General features: G+C 44.0%; 1 protein-coding gene across 1 annotated transcript; it reads right to left on the bottom strand.

Annotated features, from left to right (window-relative positions):
- Positions 1-1,387: 1,387 nt before the first annotated feature.
- LOC143834714 (vomeronasal type-2 receptor 26-like) lies at positions 1,388-19,128 on the bottom strand. Its single transcript, XM_077331392.1, has 5 exons — positions 18,917-19,128; positions 16,689-16,980; positions 12,209-12,427; positions 10,793-10,919; positions 1,388-2,307 (listed from the first exon to the last, which is right to left on the bottom strand). The coding sequence occupies exons 1-5, from the start codon at positions 19,126-19,128 to the stop codon at positions 1,388-1,390; spliced, it is 1,770 nt and encodes a 589-aa protein (XP_077187507.1).
- Between the last annotated feature and the right edge of the window lie 1,664 nt (positions 19,129-20,792).

Genomic DNA, 20,792 nt, shown 5'->3' with positions numbered 1-20,792 from the left:
ACAGGCACAGAGGCCACTCTATTAGCCATGCAGAGAAGATGTTTAGTTATGCAGATTAGTGACTGCATTAGAGAACAAAGCAGAATTGGCAAAACTACAGGGGGCAGGGCTATGAATTGTTTCATGCAGAGAGCATTGCAACGTAGTTTTTCAATAGATTATATTCAGTGCAGAACAACAATTTTAATATAATAAAGCGGTCTAAACTGGTTGTGTTTTAAACTGTTTTATTTGGCTCCATGCAGAATGCCTCCAGATTGAAGTCTCTATCCTCCAAAACACCCAGCTCTGAAGGAGCATTTGAATCCCTGGGGTCGTACTGACACTGACGGCGATCAGAGTCAAGGGCTGATGTTTCCAATGGCAGATGAGGTGTCGACCCTCAATGGCTATGATGCCAGTCATTACAGTCAGAAGTTATCATCATCGATATTGACACCCATGATGACGAGCATCTTTCTGACACCTCTGAGGATGAGCGTCGCGGTCTCTTTCTTGAAGGACCTTCAGGTACGATAAGTACTTCGTCCTCTGACATGAATCAACATGCTGACTCAGCGACGTGATTTGTTCTGTGTCAAGGCTGTCCTTGGTCTTGTTTCACTGCTGAAGTCAAGGTCATTGCCATCTGTGTATGGTGTTGAGGTGGAGGACAGGGCAACTGTCGACATCAAGACATCTTGCAGGCCCGCAGAAGTTTTTCAGTCTTCGCCTCTGAGGAAGACTTAGTCTTTTTTTTAGCCTTTTCGGAGGCAGCTTTAAGGTAGTTCTTTTTTCATGAGCTGGTTCTTCTTGCCCTGATCCTTGTGGGGGAGGCAGGGATGAGATCAAGGGGATATGAGGGTACTGAGAAATGGCCTTATTCCCCTCAGGAGTTCTCGGTGAGACTGCTTTAAGGTGCTGTGATCTTCCATCCTTAGTCTTGCAAGTCATATTCTTACATGCTGTAAAGGCCCCAGTAATATAGCCTTCACCAAAACTAAACTCGACAACTCGACAACTCGAATGACTGTCATTCTGGGCCATGTTGGCACCGCATTTTCCACATTTCTAAAAAAGTGCCATTTTAAGTGATTTGAAGAGAAAAATTAACTCAGAAACCTATACTACTCGCCTGAGGTAGCTATAATGAAGCAGCTCGCTGTATAATGTTCTCTCTCACGGTGGCAAGAGAAGTACTAAGGAAGGAGTGCTAGCTCTCCAATGTCACATGACTTTGGGGTGGGTAGCACTCATGGGAGTGTAATACACTTCTAAATAGCTCACTAGGTCCTCTCTGTGGCAGGCCTGCTTCAATGCAGATTCCATGTGGGACTGCATTGAAGCCACAAAGATTATTGATATATTGATACATACACACACAGAAACTTGTTTATGCAGACAATATTCAAGAATTGAGCTTCATATTTTTCTTGTTCCTTAGGAGATGATCCCTGCAATTAAGAGCAGGCCTCAGGAAAATTATGTAGCACTTGGGAAGAAAGATACAACCCAGGAGACCAGCACCGGAGGCTAGGATGGAGAAGACCTCCACGGCCACCATAGCCTTCCCTTGAGTGCTCAGGTAGGTGGGCAGGAAGGAGACCCACACGCTGCAGAAGACCAGCATGCTGAAGGTGATGAACTTGGCTTCGTTAAAGCTGTCGGGGAGTTTCCTGGCTAAGAAAGCCACCACGAAGTTGACCAGGGCCAGAAATCCCATGTATCCCAGGACTGTGTAAAACAGGACAACTGACCCTTCATTACATTCCACTATGATCTCCTTGGCCGAGGAATGGAAGTCCAAGCTAGGGAATGGGGGAGAGGTTCCTAGCCAAATTGCACAGGTGATAACTTGGAGGAGGGGACAAACAAGGACAATGGAGTTGACTTGTTGTCTCCCCAATAATTCCCTTGCCCTGTTTCCTGGCTTAGTGGCCATAAAGGCCACAACCACCATTATTGTTTTGGCCAAGATGGATGAAATGGCAACAGAGAAACTTACGGTAAAAGCAATTTGTCTCAGAATGCAGGTGACCCTCGTTGGTCGACCAATGAAGAGGAAGGAGGAGAGAAAGCAGAGCAGGAGGGAGATGAGGAGGACGTAGGTAAGTTCTCTGTTGTTGGCTCTGATTATTGGTGTGTCTCGATATTTAATGACAGTTGCCAAGACTAGGACTGTGACCAGAGACAGGAAAAGAGCAAGAGAAGCCAAAACAATCCCCAAAATCTCTTGATAGGAAAGGAAGGTTAGGTTCTTGGAGAGACATTGGTCTTTGTTCTTGTTTGGAGATTGATGTTCTGAACATGGGACACAACGCTCAGCATCTGGAAAAACCAACCATTAATTAATTAATCCCAGCACAACACAAATAATATTTCTATAGTACCCAGTTGAGCCTTTATTCAAGGAGATGGAATTACACATCATCCAGCTAATAGTGATATTATTGTGGACCAGAAGTTACAAGGTCTCTCACAGATGGATCACAAGGCCAGGAACAAGAAGGAGTGAAGTCTGACTCTGAGGTGTTTAAAGGAGTCTCAGTCCCTTCGAATGCCTTGAAGTGAGAGAAAAAAAATAGCATTCCCGAATATTGTCTGAATCTTTATACCCTACCAGTATTTAGTTACAGGTATATCAGGAAGCATTGATATCTTTTGGCTTCATTATATCCACGTGCTTTAAAACAACACCATTTCAAAATCTTTCAGAATGACTAGTGCCAATTTCATGGTGCAAATTCCCTTTGATGTCCCTCTTTTTCTACTTCTTTGCCTCAGTTGAAGAGGAAACCTAAAAGAAGTTATTCTATTACAAAGGATTTTCAAGAAGAGACTGGAAAGAGAAATTGCTGAATTGCAAGTTATTACAGCACTCAAAACAAGGGAATCAGTTGGGGGAAGGGGATCCATGTAGATGTTAAATGTCATTGGGAGGAAAACAGCTCCCTCTACGACACTCCACATAACAGATACATCTCTCCTCTAGTGTTATCCTGTCACCATTTAAAGGCCAACGTATTGAGCTAAATGCCCGTGGTCAACTGTATCGAATACTGCTATGAGGTCTAGTAACAACAGTAGCGCTTGTCTTTGGAGATTGTCTGTGAGGGAAGCCAGAGCCATCTGCACCAGGTCAGAAGCCAGGCTGGAATGTATTAAGAGCTGATGCTTCCTACAGAAAACTCTGTAGCTGTTTAACCATCTTATCCAGAAACAGCAGATGCGAAACTGGGCAGTAGCTGGCAAGGTCATAGGGATCCCTTGATGGTTCCCCCACCCCTTTCGAAATTGACCTCACCACTGCCTCCTTCAGCCTTTCCAGGTACATCCATGAAGAAAAGTAAATGTTGATGATTTCCCAAAGGGGGACCCAGGCACGAGGGCCACGTGTTAGGCCGAAGAGATGTCAGAGTTCTGTCCACATTGGCTAAGGACAGCAGTCTGCAGTGGTCCAAAATAGGACCCCGAGAAAGCAAAAGGGCCTCCGGTTCGATTACTGCACTAAATCAGCAGTTAAGTTTAGGGTTATGTGCGTTAGCATCCAAATAGGCCATTTCAGACCTACGCAGCCTGCACCTCACTGCAGGGGGGAGGGAAGGCACGGGTGCTGGTGTGCAGCTCAGCACGCACACGCATGCATGGAGCTCCACGCCTGCATGTGTGCGCAGACTGATGCACCGGTACTCGCACCTCCCCTCCCCCTGCAGCGCGACACTGGCTGCGTCGGCCTGGAACAGCCGATTCGGACACCACTGCGCACAACCCTGGTAAGGCATGGTGGAGTAACAAGATTTTCTCTGAAAAAAAGCTTGCAAATGCCTTACTTTAATGCCCAGTTGCATAATTTTGGAGTGTCCTGTAGTTAAGGATGTCAAAGAATGGACTGTTTTGAATAATTGCTTTGGGCAAGAGCTAGTGGGTGCAATATTAGCCACAAGATAATCCCTTTTTCTGGTTTTATTGCTGTCATAAGTTTTCATAAACATTTAAATGTTGTTTGTTTGTTTGTTTGTTGACACATTTCCATACTACCCTCACCCCTTTCAATAATACCGACTCAGGGCAGTCCACGTCATATAAAAGCAAGATAAAACAGATAAAAGTTATTACCGTATATACTCAAGTATAAGCCGAGTTTTTAAGCACATTTTTTCACACTGAAAAGCCTCCCGCGGCTTATACTTGGGTATATATGGTAATTGAAATAAATTCTTTTAAGCAGCCTACTCAGGCTGTGGAATGCCAGCCAATTGTTGCTTTGCGTTTTGCAAATGTCATGCAAGCTGAGCTTGCTCTGGCAGGATTAACTGAGAAACTCTGATCTTTTTTTCCTCTTGCCTTCATTTTTCTTCTTCCTCTTCTTAATCACTTCTTCCAAACTATTCTTTTGGTTTCTGTGGATGGGGTGGGGTGGGTTTTGGTGGTGCTTTGGGATTTACTATTTCTTCCTCCTAGTGTTTCTTTCTTCTTTTATCTGAGGGGCAGCATCGTTTGGCTTTTCTTCTTGGGGTTGTGTTCCTTTTAAAAGTTGATTTTTACTGTTCTTTCTTTCAGTTTTCAGTTTTACAGTTCTTTATTTCAGTGTCTTGGTCTGGCGGGGGTAATGTTGTAGTCTATTCTCCCAGTTTGGTAGCTGTTGTACTTGTTGTAGTAGGTTGCCAACTTTGGGTACTGTTGTTCTGCTCTGGTTTGCTGGCCTAGGGGGCACTGTTTGGTTCTCCTGCCAGAGCTGTTCTCACAGAGCAGTTCTGTCAGAGCTCTCTCAGGGTGTCTGGCATGAAGAGAGGAAGGAAAGGCGATTGTAAGACACTTTGAGACTCCTTTGGTTAGTGAAAAGCGGGGTACAAAAATCAGCAGCTATTCATCTTGTAAAGGTAAAGGTAAAGGTATCCCCTGTGCAAGCACCGAGTCATGTCTGACCCTTGGGGTGACGCCCTCCAGCGTTTTCATGGCAGACTCAATACGGGGTGGTTTGCCAGTGCCTTCCCCAGTCATTACCATTTACCCCCCAGTAAGCTGGGTACTCATTTTACCGACCTCGGAAGGATGGAAGGCTGAGTCAACCTTGAGCCGGCTGCTGGGATTGAACTCCCAGCCTCATGGGCAAAGCTTTCAGACGGCTGCCTTACCACTCTGCGCCACAAGAGGCTTCATCTTGACTTTTCTGTATTTGTTGGAGGGGAGGCTGGATAGGAGAGCCTGTGATGATGGAGCATGGATTAAGCGCTTAGGCCAGCCTGAGCTCCTTCACTGGAGGTCAGTAGGGTAAGTTCACATGATAATCCTGCTGAGGAGGAGGAAGGTGTCCATGTGACACTCTCCCTTGCTTTCTGATGCTATGGATGGCAGTAAAGACAGCGCTTTGTATGAGAACTCCAGCAATGGTGTTGATCAGTGGTCCCCAACCTTTTTTCGGCTGGGGACCGGCAGACGATGGCCACGCCCGCGCAGCGTATAATATAAAATTATACTTGGTAAGAGCTTATTACTAAGGATTAATATTTTCAAACAATATTTTCAAATGATAATAGATTTATAAATCTATAAATTTTAAAACAGTGTTATTTTATTTTAGATCCTTTTGAAGGACTTCATTAACAATACAATAAGTTGGTAAAACTTGGCCCTTTAGTATAATTTTTATAATTTTTACAATAATAGCCAAAAAGCTGGCTTTTGATTTATATATATATATATATATATATATATGATACTTAAAGAAACAAGGACTGTATGTTTATAAAAATTATAGGAGGTATGCACTATTGCAGACTGGAATAATGACTGTGTTCAGTTAAATATGTTCTCTTCTGTTTTGTAAAAATGGTTGATAAGCCTGTATTAATTGTATGCTTTTATATTTTAGAAAAACAACCACTGAGGAAAACCCACTTGAAAACGGTTCAATCTAGAGGCCGTTCTGGTTGTTCTAATATACATATATCTTTAAACCGCCCGTGGCGCCACGGGCGCCACGGACTAAATAATTCAGTAAGGGGTGTGGAGGTGGGATTAGTCCGTGATGAAGAAGGGTCCGGATTGGACCCTTCCTCACGACAGACAATCGGAGGGACCAATCGGCAGGCGCTTCGCGCCTGCCGATTGGTCCCTCCGATTCCCAGCTCCAGCAACTGCGAGCCGCGCACAGCGCGGCTCACAGTTCCTCCCAGCCTGACGCGGCGAGAGGCGCGAAGCGCCTCTTGCCGCATCAGGCCAACCGACCCAGGGAGCCCCCGGCAGTCGCGCAAAGCGCGGCTGCCGGGGGTTCCCTGCCTGGCGCCCTGACGTGGTGAGAGGCGCAAAGCGCCTCTCACCGCGTCAGCCCACCCCCGCCGACGAAGGAGCCGCAGACCAGCCCGCCGACGACTAATGTAAGGACCTAGCGCCCGCTGCATTCCCCTGCAGCGGGCTTGATTACTAGTATACATATAAGATCCCCCTTCAAGGATCGCTGCCTTGTTGTGGCAAGGGGGCTTGCGTAGCTCAGTGAAGCTATGAGCTATGCCGTGCAGGGCCACCCAAGATGGACAGGTCATAGCTGAGAGCTCTGACAAAAGGTGATCCACTGGAGAAGGCAATGGCAAACCACTCCAGTATCTTTGCCATGAAAACTCTATGGACAGTTCCAATAGGCATAACGATATGACGCTGGAAGATGAGCCCCTCAGGTCGGAAGGTGTCCAATATGCTACTGGGGATGAGCAGACAGCTAGTACGAGTAGCGCCAGAATGAATGAAGCGACTGGGCCAAAGCCAAAAGGACGCTCAGTTGTGGAAGTAACTGGTGGCGAAAAGACAGTCCGATGCTGTAAAGATTTTTATTCCATAGGAACCTGGAACATCAGATCCATGAATCAAGGCAAGCTAAACGTGGTTAAACAAGAAATGACAAGACTGAACATCGACATTTTAGGAATCAGTGAACTAAAATGGACAGGAATGGGTGAATTTAATTCAGATGACCATCAGGTATACTACTGTGGACAAGAATCTCGCAGAAGAAATGGAGTAGCCTTCATAATCAATAAGAGAGTAGGAAAAGCAGTCTTGGGATACAATCCCCCAAATGACAGAATGATCTCAGTTCGAATCCAAGGCAAACCATTCAACATCACAGTGATCCAGGTCTATGCCCCAACCACTGCTGCTGAAGAGGATGAAGTTGATCAGTTCTATGAAGCCTTACAACACCTTCTAGAAGCAACGCCAAAAAATGATGTGCTTATCATCATGGGGGATTGGAATGCTAAAGTAGGAAGCCAAAAGATAACCGGGATAACAGGCAAGTTTGGCCTTGGAGTACAAAATGGAGCAGGGCACAGGCTGGTAGAATTTTGTCAAGAGAATACAATGGTCATAGCAAACACTCTTTTCCAACAACCCAAGAGACGACTCTACACATGGACATCACCAGACGGTCAACACAGAAATCAGATTGACTATGTGCTTTGCAGCCAAAGATGGAAAATTCTATCCAGTCAATAAAAACAAGACCAGGAGCTGATTGTGGTTCAGATCACGAGCTTCTTGTTGCAAAATTTAGGCTTAAATTGAAGAAAGTAGGGAAAACCACTAGGCCACTCAGGTATGAACTAAATCATATCCCCAACGAATACACAGTAGAGGTGACAAATAGATTTAAGGAATTAGATCTGATAGACAGAGTGCCTGAAGAACTAAGGACGGAGGTTCGCGACATTGTACAAGAGGTAGCAACTAAAACCATCCCAAAGAAAAAGAAATGCAAGAAATCAAAATGGCTGTCTGAGGAAGCTTTACAAATAGCTAAGGAGAGAAGGGAAGTGAAAGGCAAGGGAGAAAGAGAAAGATACACCCAACTGAATGCAGAATTCCAGAGAAAAGCTAGAAGAGATAAGAATGCCTTCTTAAATGAACAGTGCAAACAAATAGAAGAAAACAATAGAATGGGGAGGACCAGAGATCTTTTCAAGAAAATTGGAGATATGAAGAGAATGTTTCATGCAAAGATGGGTATGATAAGGAACCAAAATGGTAGGGACCTCACAGAAGCAGAAGAGATTAAACAAAGGTGACAAAATTATACAGAAGAACTATACAAGAGCGAGCTTAACATCCCTGATGACTACAGTGGGGTAGTTACTGACCTGGAGCCAGACATCCTGGAATGTGAAGTCAAATGGGCCTTAGGAAGTCTGAGCAACAATAAAGCTAGTGGTGGTGACAGCATTCCAGTTGAACTATTCAAAATCTTAAAGGACGATGCAGTAAAAGTGCTACACTCAATATGCCAGCAAATTTGGAAAACACAACAATGGCCACAGGATTGGAAAAGGTCAGTTTACATTCCAATCCCAAAGAAGGGCAATGCCAAAGAATGTTCAAACTACCGCACCATTGCACTAATTTCTCATGCTAGCAAAGTTATGCTCAAAATCCTACAAGCTAGGCTCCAGCAATATGTGGACCGAGAACTTCCAGAAGTACAGGCAGGATTTTGAAGAGGCAGAGGAACTAGAGATCAAATTGCCAACATACGCTGGATCATGGAGAAAGCTATGGAGTACCAGAAGAACATCTACTTCTGCTTCATTGACTATGCTTGTGGCAAGTTCTTAAAGAGATGGGAATACCAGAGCATCTTATTTGTCTCTTGAGAAATTTATATGCAGGTCAAGAAGCAACAGTGAGAACTGAACATGGAATCATTAACTGGTTCAAAATTGAGAAAGGAGTTCGGCAAGGCTGTATACTGTCGCCTTGACTATTTAACTTGTATGCAGAGCACATCATGAGAAATGCGGGATTAGAGGAGTCACAAATTGGGATCAAGATTGCAGGGAGAAATATCAACAACCTCAGATATGCAGATGATACCACTCTAATGGCAGAAAGTGAAGAGGAACTAAAGAGCCTGTCGATGCGGGTGAAGGAGGAGAGTGCAAAAGTTGGCTTGAAACTCAACATCAAGAAAACAAAGATCATGGCATCCGGCCCTCTCAATTCCTGGCAAATAGATGGGGAAGAAATGGAGATAGTGACAGATTTTATTTTCCTGGGCTCCAAGATCACTGCAGATGGGGACTGCAGCAAAGAAATTAAAAGACGCTTGCTCCTGGGGAGGAAAGCTATGGCAAATCTAGACAGCATCCTAAAAAGCAGAGACATCACCCTGCCAACAAAAGTGCGTTTAGTCAAGGCTATGGTATTCCCAGTTGCAATGTATGGCTGCGAAAGTTGGACCATAAGGAAGGCCGAGCGTCAAAGAATTGAGGCTTTTGAACTCTGGTGCTGGAGAAGACTCTTGCGAGTCCCTTGGACTGCAAGGCGAACAAACTGGTCAGTCCTAGAGGAGATCAGTCCTGACTGCTTTTTAGAAGGCCAGATCCTGAAGATGAAACTCAAATACTTTGGCCACCTCATGAGAAGGAAGGACTCCCTGGAGAAGAGCCTAATGCTGGGAGCGATTGAAGGCAAAAGAAGAAGGGGACGACAGAGAATGAGGTGGCTGGATGGAGTCACTGAAGCAGTAGGTGCAAACTTAAATGGACTCCGGGGAATGGTAGAGGACAGGAAGGCCTGGAGGATCATTGTCCATGGGGTCATGATGGGTCGGACACGACTTCGCACATAACAACAACAAATATATACCTTCCCTTTACAAACTGCTATTGTATAGTAGTGCTTCAAAAATTTTGGTCTAAATGACCGTAAATAAATAAAGTAAGTATAAGAAGAGATAAGAAACGTTTATTTATATTTATTGTGAAATTGTTTAGTATAGCCCGGGATAGGTTCTGTTTTCTATCAAAAAGAGGCTCAGCAGGGCATCTCCATGTTAGGTGATCAACACACCAGCAAAATGGCCAGACTCTCTTCTGGACCACACATTCAATACCTGGGATTGTGAACGAGAATGACTCATAGATGAATAGTGATTGTAATGTAACAATGTATAGTAGGACACAATGTAATTTAGAATGGGAGATGGAAATTTAATTCTCACATCTGGGGACAGAACTCTCCATGCTTGGATGGAGACAGATTCAGCATAGTGACAGGTTCTCTTTCAATTACTCCCCGGTTCCACAACTGGGTCCAAGAATCTTTAATCTTGACATTTTCATTCCCTTACAAAAGTTTTTCCCAGAGTTGAACCCAAATGAAAGATGACCTTAGTCTGTTATTCCTGTAAGGCCTGTGTATCCGGTAAACATCTTCATGATTCTGTGTACTCATCCATGACCAACTTTCTCCTTATAAATGTGGTCTGGTGATTTCCATTTCATTGTCTGATGATGTGTGCTATGCACACAAACGCTTACAACTTGAATAAAACTTTACTGGTCTTAAAGGTGCCAAGGGTCTCAATATTTGTTCTGCTACTTCAGACCAACTTAGCTATCTACTCTACTCGGCTGAAAATAATTCTACATAAGAAAAGCATGATAAAGACAAATAAGTTTTTGAAATTCACACCTCAAAGGTTCATTGCTAAACATAAGAGAAGGAATTTGTATAAGAAAAAGATTTATCCAGATTGTATCCCAAAGCTGAAGAGAAAAAAAAATATCAAGGTTTGTTCTAGACTAGAGAATCAGTTTTTCCATTATACAGACTGTGGGTAGTGCCAGGGCTGAACATTGCATGGGCCCCAAAAGAAAGGTCTAGCTTCTAATCTGAGTTATACATTATTATCTAAATTGGCAAGCATAACTCCATATCCTCCAAAGTCTAAACTTAAACAATTTTTATAATCCTTGAGAGCCAATCAGCATCCAACAAGTTTGACCCTTTAACTTGGGGTTTCAAGATGCCTTGAAACTACCTGTATGGTTAGTAATCGTCCCTTCCGGACAAAATTCACAGTCATAACAACAAGGTGGCTCTTGTTCTACGACTTTTCTGCTGTACCCTGGTGAGCAGCTCTCCACGCATCTGGAAGAGGGCAGCTTCTAAGGGGAAGAAAGAAGACATGGTGAGATTCTCCGAATGAGTAGGGATGCTTCCATATCCTGATGATTCTCCATGGAGTTCTCTAGGGATGGGCACAAAAGTAGTTTTTTGAGGTTCATGAGGTGGTAGAATGACCCCCTCCCCTCGGTGTGCTACAGATACCCAACTTATAGGGACCTCTGGTGACTCTCTTCTACTAGTCCTCCAAGTTTGGTGAGGATTGGATTCATGGGCATTAGTATGTAGCTCCCCAGTAAAGAGCTTTCTGAGAGAATGGCGACCTATGCTTACCCCAGAAAGCACCTTATTTGGATGATCTTCTTTGGGGAGCTGTAACTTAGACCCTGTGAATCCTCAACAAACCTGGAGGGCAGGTAGAGGAGAGTCAGATAGTGATCCCTTGCAAGATTGACGCTTCTAGCTTTCACAAGCTTCTTTCTATAGTATATGAACCTCCTGAATCTGGACCTGTCAATATGATTCAGGTGCAGGCTCAGGAGTGTAGAGAATGGATCTTGAGCAAACCACAGACATCATAGTGCCTCTTGCTTCCATAAGATCCATTCTCTACATTTCTGAGCCTGCACCTGTCAAAATGACCACAGCAATCATTATAACAAGTTCAATAGATTCAAGAGTGTATAGAACAGTTTCTCTGCAAGCTGGAGACATGATGGTTGCAGGGAACCTCCCCTGGATGCTCTACTACATGTCCTCCAAATTGTTGCTTTGAAGTTATGTAAGTATTTTGAGTGAGAGGAGACAGTCTACCTGGAAATCTCTTTGCTCAAAAACTGGCACAAACCTAGACAAAAATATGAAAGTTTATGGAAAGTTCATGCCGGTTGATCTGCCACAAACATCTTTGCAAACAATGAACCGGACAAAATGAACTATAGTTCAAGAGCCGGTTCATGACCATCTCTCAAGCTCTCTGCTGTGAAGGTGGATGTAGTTACAACGCAACAAAGCATCCACAAATTAGTTTTCCGCACAGTTATCTTACCTCACCCTGGAATGACTTCCTTGCACTGAAAAACTATTGAAAGGAGTTTTCTTTGGCATACTGAAATAAATCACAAGTTTAGCAGGATCACATCTTTTTAGGAAACGTGCATGTTTTACTACAAACACTAAAACAGAGCTTCAGGATGGGGGAGGGGGGCTATCCCATTCTGGAGACCAACATCTCAACAAAGTTGGCCTTTAGTCGGTTCTGTAAATTATCCCAAAGGTTCCATCAGCAAATTTATCTACCATTACCTAAGAATGTGGACTTCTTCCCTACCTGGGTAGCCCATACAATTGCATCTGCGTGAATGGTGAAATCTTTGCCTGGGGGCGCCCGAGGATCCATCCTTCCAACTTTCACTTGAGCTGAAGATTGATTTGGGAAGAAAATCACATTCAGGATATCATAGCCAGCTGATCTCTCACCATTTTCACTGAAAAAGACCTCCTCGCCAGCAGTGTTGTTGAACTTGGTGCTCCTCAACGAGGTCAGGATCTGAAAGGAAAGAAATCCTAAGAAAATATTTATGATACTAGTTATGACCACTCACAGGGTCGGTTGTAGGTTTTGGTGGGCTGTGAGCATAAGAGGGTGAATTCTCAGTGGACATGAATGACCAGAAGACTTTTTAATTTTCCGGTTTGGGGGGCATCTCTCATGGTAGCTACTTCCTAGGAAACACACTCCATTTGCTTGGATGAAGGCTGGAAGCAATTGAAGGAGAGACAGCAAAGAAGTTTAAGATGGCTGATCGGGTTATCGAGAGACAATGGATGAATGCTCTTTGCACCTGAGTGACTTTCCAGATTGTCCAATCATGTCCTCTCCTTATTTTGTGTATGTGAATGGGCAGAATTCTCTTGCTATGGTGAGAAAATCTAAGGAATGAGAAGTCAACTCAAGGCAGATAGCACTTCAGCAAAATATGACCTTGCTAACACAGGCTCACTAGCCGTAATGGGGGTCCAGAAGGCAGCCCATCACTGACACTGAGCAATCAAGTCTGCCCATGAAAACAACGTACTAAATGTGTAATCTGGTTTTATTGCATAGTTGGTTGGCTGCATTGCCTACTGTTCTAATATCAATCTTTTCACTTATCTAGTTTGCTTTGAGTCTCCATGAAGAAAAGTGGATCGTAAATAGAGGAAATAAATTTCCATGCGAGAGATCCAGAGGGTCGGCTGGCCTTGCAGATTCAATCTTGGTGTGGAGACATACCAGGGTAAAGAGTAAGGACTAGGCCACATGACCAGCATCACACAGGAAGTAATGTCATCATGCCACAAATGTCTGGATAACACTATGGTATTTCAGCAAAAACTTTATGGTAGAAGCTGTTTTTACTGTAGAGTTTTTGCCCAAGTACCAGAGCACTGTAACAACATCACAGCTTGATGGCATTACTTCCTACCTGCCAGTCATGTGGCCTGGGCCTTCCTCCTTCTCCTGGTAGGTCTCCCCATCTCCTGCCGATTGGCTGGAGGGACTTGATGAGAACTTCACCAGACAATATTAAGAGATGGGGGAGTTTGCGTTGCACAGGAGAACATGGTCCCTGGGATGTTTCTGGCATTGCACAAAGAAATAGCAATAGAGATGCGACTTTTGTTACTTTTTCCTCACAACAAAAACAACCATGTAGCAGCTGTTCTTTGTTCTCTGTGGCCATAGAAATGGCAAGCCATGAAATGGAAGCATATTAGATTGCTTAGTTTATTTTGAATGGGTCAGTAGCATGTTGACACTTCTTGGCTAACATGCTCTGGACTGTCCATCGTTTGACACAAGAGCCACACAGCATAGCGAGGATATTACCTGCCATGGCTGGATGTCTAGAAGCCTTTTGCCATTTCTCATCACTGCATGTCTTGATCCAAAAGGGTAGATCGCATGGAGAGCATGTGCCATCAAATAAACAGCATTGTAAACATTATAGCTGTTTCCAGTCATGCCCATTTCAAATGCGAAATGCGGGAGGTTCTCAAGATCTTCCTTCTCTGTACAGTTCTTAAAGCCTTCAGGGATAGCACTTGGTTTTTTAAAGATACATAAGAATACATGTTCCCACCACTCTTTAAGAAAGATATCTCCCTGTGGGTAGCGTGGATCTAAAGTCTGGAGAAAACTCTTGAATCCTGGCACGACACCTGCGTGGCCTCTGAAGGACAGGGCACCATGGAAGGCCTCCACAGACCTCCAGACAAAGAAGTTTCCCACCGCAGCAAATTCCCACTGGCTCATCACAATCCAGACCTTGTCAAGATATCTTTTAGTCCTTTTTTGGTATCTAGAAAGGGGTATCATTAAATTTCGTATGGCATTTGAGTCACCAGAGACAACTACAACCTTGGCCTTACCCTCCATGATAGATAAAGCTAGACTGATATCCTTAACTGGAGTAGTATAGTACACAGAGATTTCAGACAAAGTCCGTTGGGTGAACTCAACACAGATGTTGTTCTGGTCAAGCATTGGAGTTAGGGCTTGGATGAAGTTTTCACCGCTGTCATCATCTGGAGCAACAATCCCAATCCAGTTCCAGTGGAAATGAAGTAGCAAGCGGATTATCCCCAAATACTGGGATGCTTCACTGGGGTCAATCCGGTAGAAGGAAGGAAATAGGGTCCTGTCTTTCAGAACAGGATTGAATGCGCCATAGCCAAGCTGGTGGAAGGAAGGAAGACCTTTAGTTGAAATACAGATTTCTCAGTGTTCTATTGTTACCTCCAGGGCTCCACATAAATCAGGACTGTGGAAGGAAACTCATGACCTGGTAACCGGATTTTCCTCTTCTTTTGCAAGAAAAATAATTTCTGTTGCTCTGTCTTGCTGCCTGAGGGCCCAATCAACTGATCTGTCTTGGTGGAAATGCTTGAGGCAAAGAAGGCACTAGGTTCAGAAATGCAGCCAGATGGGCCATGAATTTCTTCTAAGAACAAGAAATGGAAAAACTCCTCTGGGACACACTCTGTGTATATGTGTTTGTTTGTGAATAATTAACACATTAATTTCACTGCCACTGGAAGTGGTACGAGCTACACACATAGACAGCTTTAAGTGGGAATTAGTGCAGAGGCCCACCAATCGCTATGATGAAGTTGGAATACTGTGTCTGGGACTTTGAATTTTGAAGTGATGCTTTGAAGTCTTCGTGCTTGGGGGCAATAGCTTTTGGAGTTCTGGCCCTGCTGGTAGACCTTTTGATGGCACCTGGGTTTTTGTCCACTGTGTGCTAGACTGGATGGGCCATTGGCCTAATCCAACACGGTATCTCTTATACTCTTATGAGAACATCTGTCAGCAATTGTTTTCTTTCCAGACAGAAATCATTGTTTGATTGAGTTGGAATAGCAGTGGTGGTAGAAATGTCGGAACCCCCCATCCTTGATGAGCATTTTGCAGTCTGTGTCCTGTCTACTGAGACCTCTTGGAGGACCTTCCAAAGGAACTCACCCAGGCATATGTTTCCATTGAAACCTCTCACTGCTCGGAGGACGAGAGTGGCTTCAAGGAAATTTGGTGAACCAATTAGGTACAGCTGGAACCCGTCCAGGCAATAACATACTTAAATAATAGATCCAGATGGGTAGCCATGTTAGTCTGCTTGGAGTAGTGGAAATGAACAAGATCCCAGTAGCAACTTTAAGACTATCCATATAAAGAAACATTATTGGTTTCTCGTAGAAATACACCCAAAAGCAAACAAAACCAATAGGCAAAAAGTGGTATCTTCTTGAGATTTATTATCCTAGGTTGTTTAAATAATTTTGCAACCAACCTAGGATAATAAATCTCAAGAAGATACCACTTTTTGCCTATTGGTTTCATTTGCTTCAAGATCCCAGTAGCAGCTTTAAGACTATCCATATAAAGAAACATTGTTGGTTTCTCAAGAAGATACCACTTTTTTGCCTATTGGTTTTGTTTGCTTCAAGACTATCAGCAATAAAAAAAAATGAAACCGTGTGGCTCAACAATTACTGATATTCCAACAAAGTTGACTTCAAACGCACTAGAAGTATAGCAGTCTATCATTTAATCTGGATGAGAAAATGCTTCTTTGCAGTTTAAAGCAGAATATGATGAAAAGGGATGTCTTTGCTTTAACATCATAGAAACAGAGTGAGTCAAAGAACTACCACCTTTGATGCAAGCCAGTTTTGCAAGTCTTCCTCAGCTTACATATCAGTTATATGCAACCAGACAAATTCAACTCAGCATATAGTCTCTTGGACAGGAAACACAGCTGTATAGTACAATGTAAGGATCTTAAGTGATCACTGAGCCACACAATTTCCTTTTATGTTTGCTGTAGCATCCTGTGTGACTTCCCTGTGCTGTTTGGCTTTTCAAGCTTAAGACCAACAGCTGCATGTGTTCAAACAAAAGTTAAAGTCACTTCTATCCAGCATTTTTATCCTGCCTTTCATTCAAGTACTCAGGGCAGTGTACGTGGTTCTTCCCATTCTTGGATCCTCCTCAATGAAATAACCCTTGCAGGGTAGGTGAGGCTGAGAGGAACTGGCCCTAAGTCAGCCAGCATGCCTCATGGCAGAGTGGGGACTGAAGTCCACATCACTCAGATCCTCGTCTGACATTCTAACCACTTCTGGCTGTAAATTTAAATCATTATCAAAGCCAATAGACTGTTGAAAGTCCTGTATCTCCACTCTCACCTCCCCTTGGGCAAGTCCCTTCTTGTTCACGACACTCCCCAAACATGCACTTCTATCCCCATGAAAACGTCTCTTACCTGTGGGATCTTGAAGAGGCCCAAGAGGGAGGCCATCTGCATGGAGATCATGGGGTAGAGACTTCCAATGACTGAGAGCAACTTCTGATGTCTGCTGCACCTGTAGTTAGGGACCATCTGATTCCCCATGGACAGAAAGGACAGGCCTGCCTGGTAGGTCATTCTGGCAAAGTAAGTGTCCTCAAAGATGCGGAAGCCCAAGGTGGTGTTGGGGAGGAGGGCCGGGTCCTTGTTGATCTCATTGATGGCAAACACAAGAGCCAGGATTTGCTGATAGTTTTTGACCACCGGGCTGCAATAAGAGGTCCATGAGACGGGCCAGGGGCAAAACAAGGAGTGTCATGAAATACTTTTTTTGTTGCATTCACCCTCACTTAAAAACAAAACCCTGCAGATCTAAAGACTGTTTTTAGGACCATTTGACGGATAAAGGTAAAGGTATCCCCTGTGCAAGCACCGAGCCATGTCTGACCTTTGGGGTGACGCACTCCAGCGTTTTCATGGCAGACTCAATACAGGGTGGCCTTCCCATTTTACCCCCCAGCAGCAAGCTGGGTACTCATTTTACCGACCTGGGAAGGATGGAAGGCTGAGTCAATCGAATTCCCAACCTTATGGACATCGCTTCAGACAGCATTTCTGCTGCTTACCACTCTGCGCCACAAGAGGCTTATTATTTGACAGATATCTGCATTTAAATGCTCTGCCTCTTCACACAGCACTGCTACATTTATAAGAATATAATTTGGACCAAAAGTCTGTCTACTACAGAGCCTTCAGAATAGCCAGGAGGAATGCGTAATGATAATACCTCTTTCTTACCATTAGCCTCCCCAGCATGGTCTGGCCATGGATGGTCTATTTAGCTATTGTGGATTAGCATCTGATAGAACATTATTTTTATAACTCCATGTATGTAGTGAGTCCCAAATAACTAAATTGTCCCAGAGATGAACACAGTACCTATCAGATTTTTTAATGCATAAAAAAGACATTCAGACCAAGGATTATTCAGTGTCAGCAACTTCAGTTTTATGTCCAACTCATCTAACAATCCAGGTCAATTTAGCTGTTTCATTACATACTTTAATATGTGGTGTTTTCAAACTTTTTCAACTCCACATTTCTTGAGCAGTAGCCCAATTTCCTCTGGTTGTCCAGATAAAAGTATTTAATAGACCATGCTAATCTTTTGGCACTTTGTTCAGAGTCCCTAAACATGAATTAGATATTAAATTGGCCCATGTTTGTCTTATTCAAATATCCTGCACCTTAGCTGTTTGAGAGCCAGTTGGGTGTAGTGGTTAGGAGTGCGGACTTCTAATCTGGCGAGCCGGGTTCGATTCTGCGCTCCCCCCCATGCATCCAGCTGGGTGACCTTGGGCTCCTCACAGCACTGATAAAACTGTTCTGACCGGGCAGTGATATCAGGGCTCTCTCAGCCGCACCCACCTCACAGGGTGTCTGTTGTGGGGAGAGGAATGGGAAGGCGACGCTTTGAGCTTCCTTCGGGTAGGGAAAAGCAGCATATAAGAACCAATTCTTCTTCTTCTTACCAGATTCTTAACATAAAACTTAAGCTATTGCACACCTCTCTCTGTGGGAGCTGACAGCATCTAACACTAGATTAATGTTAGAAAATAAGGAAAGTCATGCTGGATCAGACCAGTAGTCCAACTAGCCCAGCATCTGGTCTCACAGAGACTAGTTCAGAGCAACTAGTTGCTCTGAAGGGCTGACAACAGGATTTAAAGGCCAAGGCCTTCCCCTGATGTTGCCTTTGGGCACTGAGGTTCAGGTGTTGATTGCCCTTGAATATGATTGCCCTCAGTCACCATGGCTGGTGGCCACTGATAGATGTAGTGTATGTAAATCTTACCTAATCCCCTTTTAAAGCTGTCTATGCCAGTGGCCATCACTGCATCCTCTGGCTGCACATTTCAATCAATCTCTGTGTAAAGGATAGAGTCAAGTGGGTAGCCGTGTTGGTCTGAGGTAGCACAACAAAATCAGAGTCCAGTAGCACCTTTAAGACCCACAAAGATTTATTCAAGGCATGAGCTTTTGAGGGCATGCACTTTTCCTCTGACTCTGATTTTGTTGTGTAAAGGAGCATTTCCTTTTGCTCTTCTTCTATGTAACACTGGTGCCTGTTTCAAGAGGTTCCAGTGGAATTTGATGATCATACTGAAAGCACATCAACCAAATGCCCTTCTCAGAAAACATACCGTTCCAGATGGATGTTCCAGGGAAGTTTTCCAAAAGATGCATGGATAACTGTAGTCTTGAGGTGGGGCAGAATCCCACCAACAAGGTGGTCTCCTGGCCTGTAATATTCTTGGAGCTCAAAGGGTCTGGTCAGGAGGCATCTGGTCCTCAGTGTCCCCTGTATAGACTGAGCCAAGAGCCAAGAGAAGAGAAGCACCCACATCAGTACCATCTTCATGCAATCCTCCCTCCTGGATCGGCAACCAAATGACCACACCGAATGACAGTCAGCTGTGTGAACTTTCAAGTGGAAGGGAGGAAGCATATGGTGTCACGGTGCTTCTTGCCCACTCCAAACCCCTTTGTAAACACCCAGTCTATAGGATATGCTTAATACAAGCATGTTTTGTTCAGATCTGGATGTTGTTCTGAGCTTCAAAGACAGAAAGCATCAGGGGCTCAGCAAGAATTACTGTGATTTTGCTAATTTCACGGGAGAGAGATAATCACATCTCAGTAGCACTTCAATTTGCATCTCAGTCACAGACAGACTCAAGGACTTAGCTGCCGGACTTAGAAGTTATGCCTGGGTGAAACTGACCAACAAAAAACAAATGGCAGCTGGTGGTTGTCCAAAGTGATTGATCCCAATTTGATGACTAGTTGTTGTTGTTGTTGTTGCTAGCTGCGAAGTTGTGTCCGACCCATCGCGACCCCATGGAAAATGATCCTCCAGGCCTTCCTGTCCTCTGCCATTCCACGGAGTCCATTTAAGCTCACACCGACTGCTTCAGTGACTCCTAGATTGGAGCCCAATACTGAAAAGCTAATGAACTTTTTGCGGTATAAGCTCTTGAAAGTCAGAGGTCCCTTCATTGGATACCAATTTGATAGTTGAGTCTGGAACTAGGGTTGCAAGTTCCCCAGTGGGGGGTAGGTCCTGCGTTGAGCAGGGGGTTGGACTAGATGGCCTGTATGGCCCCTTCCAACTCTATGATTCTATGATTCTATGATTCTAGGTAATCCCTCCCCCAGTTCCTGTTTCCCACCATTACTCAGATGGCAGGAGGAGAACAGTATATAAAAATGACTGTCAAGCCTATGGAGTCATCTGAAAGGGATATTTTTGTTCTTTAGGTATTTTCAGAAACTCTAGTTTCACCATGAAATTTCCAGCAATTACTTCCAAAGGTTTCCTGGAAGTGATGTCACACTGCCTTTACCCCCAACCCCCCTTCTCATTCCCCTTGTCTCCCATTGGTTGCATAGCTGGAACTGCATCCCACATATTATTGGCAGAGCGATTAACACAGCACTTGTGCACAACCTGATTAAAGAGTAGATAAATGCGTATTTAGGAATTAACAGATTCCTAACTACAACTTTATGTGAGAAAGAACTGAATGTGGCACTTAACAGAAGGAGGAAATTTCCTTCAGAGTTGCATTGGCTGCTCAAGAAAGCCCCTTTAAACAGCTGAGCCGCTGGGTTAGCTTGCTACCACGGTTCAGCTTTTTAAAGCCTGAAACAAGTGAGCCTAGGAAGTATCCCCCCCCCCCCCCCAGCATTTTCAGGTATGAATCTCACAAACCCGGTTCAGTTCGTATTTGAGCTGACTGGATTGTTTTGTTTCATGGTTCACTCACAAGCCACAAACTGAATTGCATAACTTTGGCCTATCATGCTCACCTCAGATATGAAGCCTGACAATTTTCTCAATGTTAAACCCCAAATGAATGAATCTAATTTCACAGTCATACACTTAAACAGAAATTTCTATCAGTTGCTGAGAAAGACATCTCCCTACAGTTGCTACGGATTTAAAATCTGGAGAAAACTGAAATCTAGACACATCCCTCGTGTGACTTCTTAAGGACAAAGAACCCTAGAATAGCT

Source organism: Paroedura picta, chromosome 4 (assembly GCF_049243985.1).
Source record: "Paroedura picta isolate Pp20150507F chromosome 4, Ppicta_v3.0, whole genome shotgun sequence".
In the NCBI taxonomy this organism is placed as follows: Eukaryota; Metazoa; Chordata; class Lepidosauria; order Squamata; family Gekkonidae; genus Paroedura; species Paroedura picta.
This window is presented reverse-complemented; position numbering and strand designations above follow the sequence as displayed.

Bases quoted from the DNA above. Each gene is read 5' to 3' on its own strand.
- LOC143834714 (XM_077331392.1), bottom strand. From the start codon at position 19,128: ATGGTACTGATGTGGGTGCTTCTCTTCTCTTGGCTCTTGGCTCAGTCT. The intron at 16,981-18,916 runs GTATGTTTTCTG...CTCTTATTGCAG, and splicing joins TGGAACATCCATCTGGAACG to CCCGGTGGTCAAAAACTATC. The intron at 2,308-10,792 runs GTAGTTTCAAGG...TGGTTTTTCCAG, and splicing joins GACGATTACTAACCATACAG to ATGCTGAGCGTTGTGTCCCA.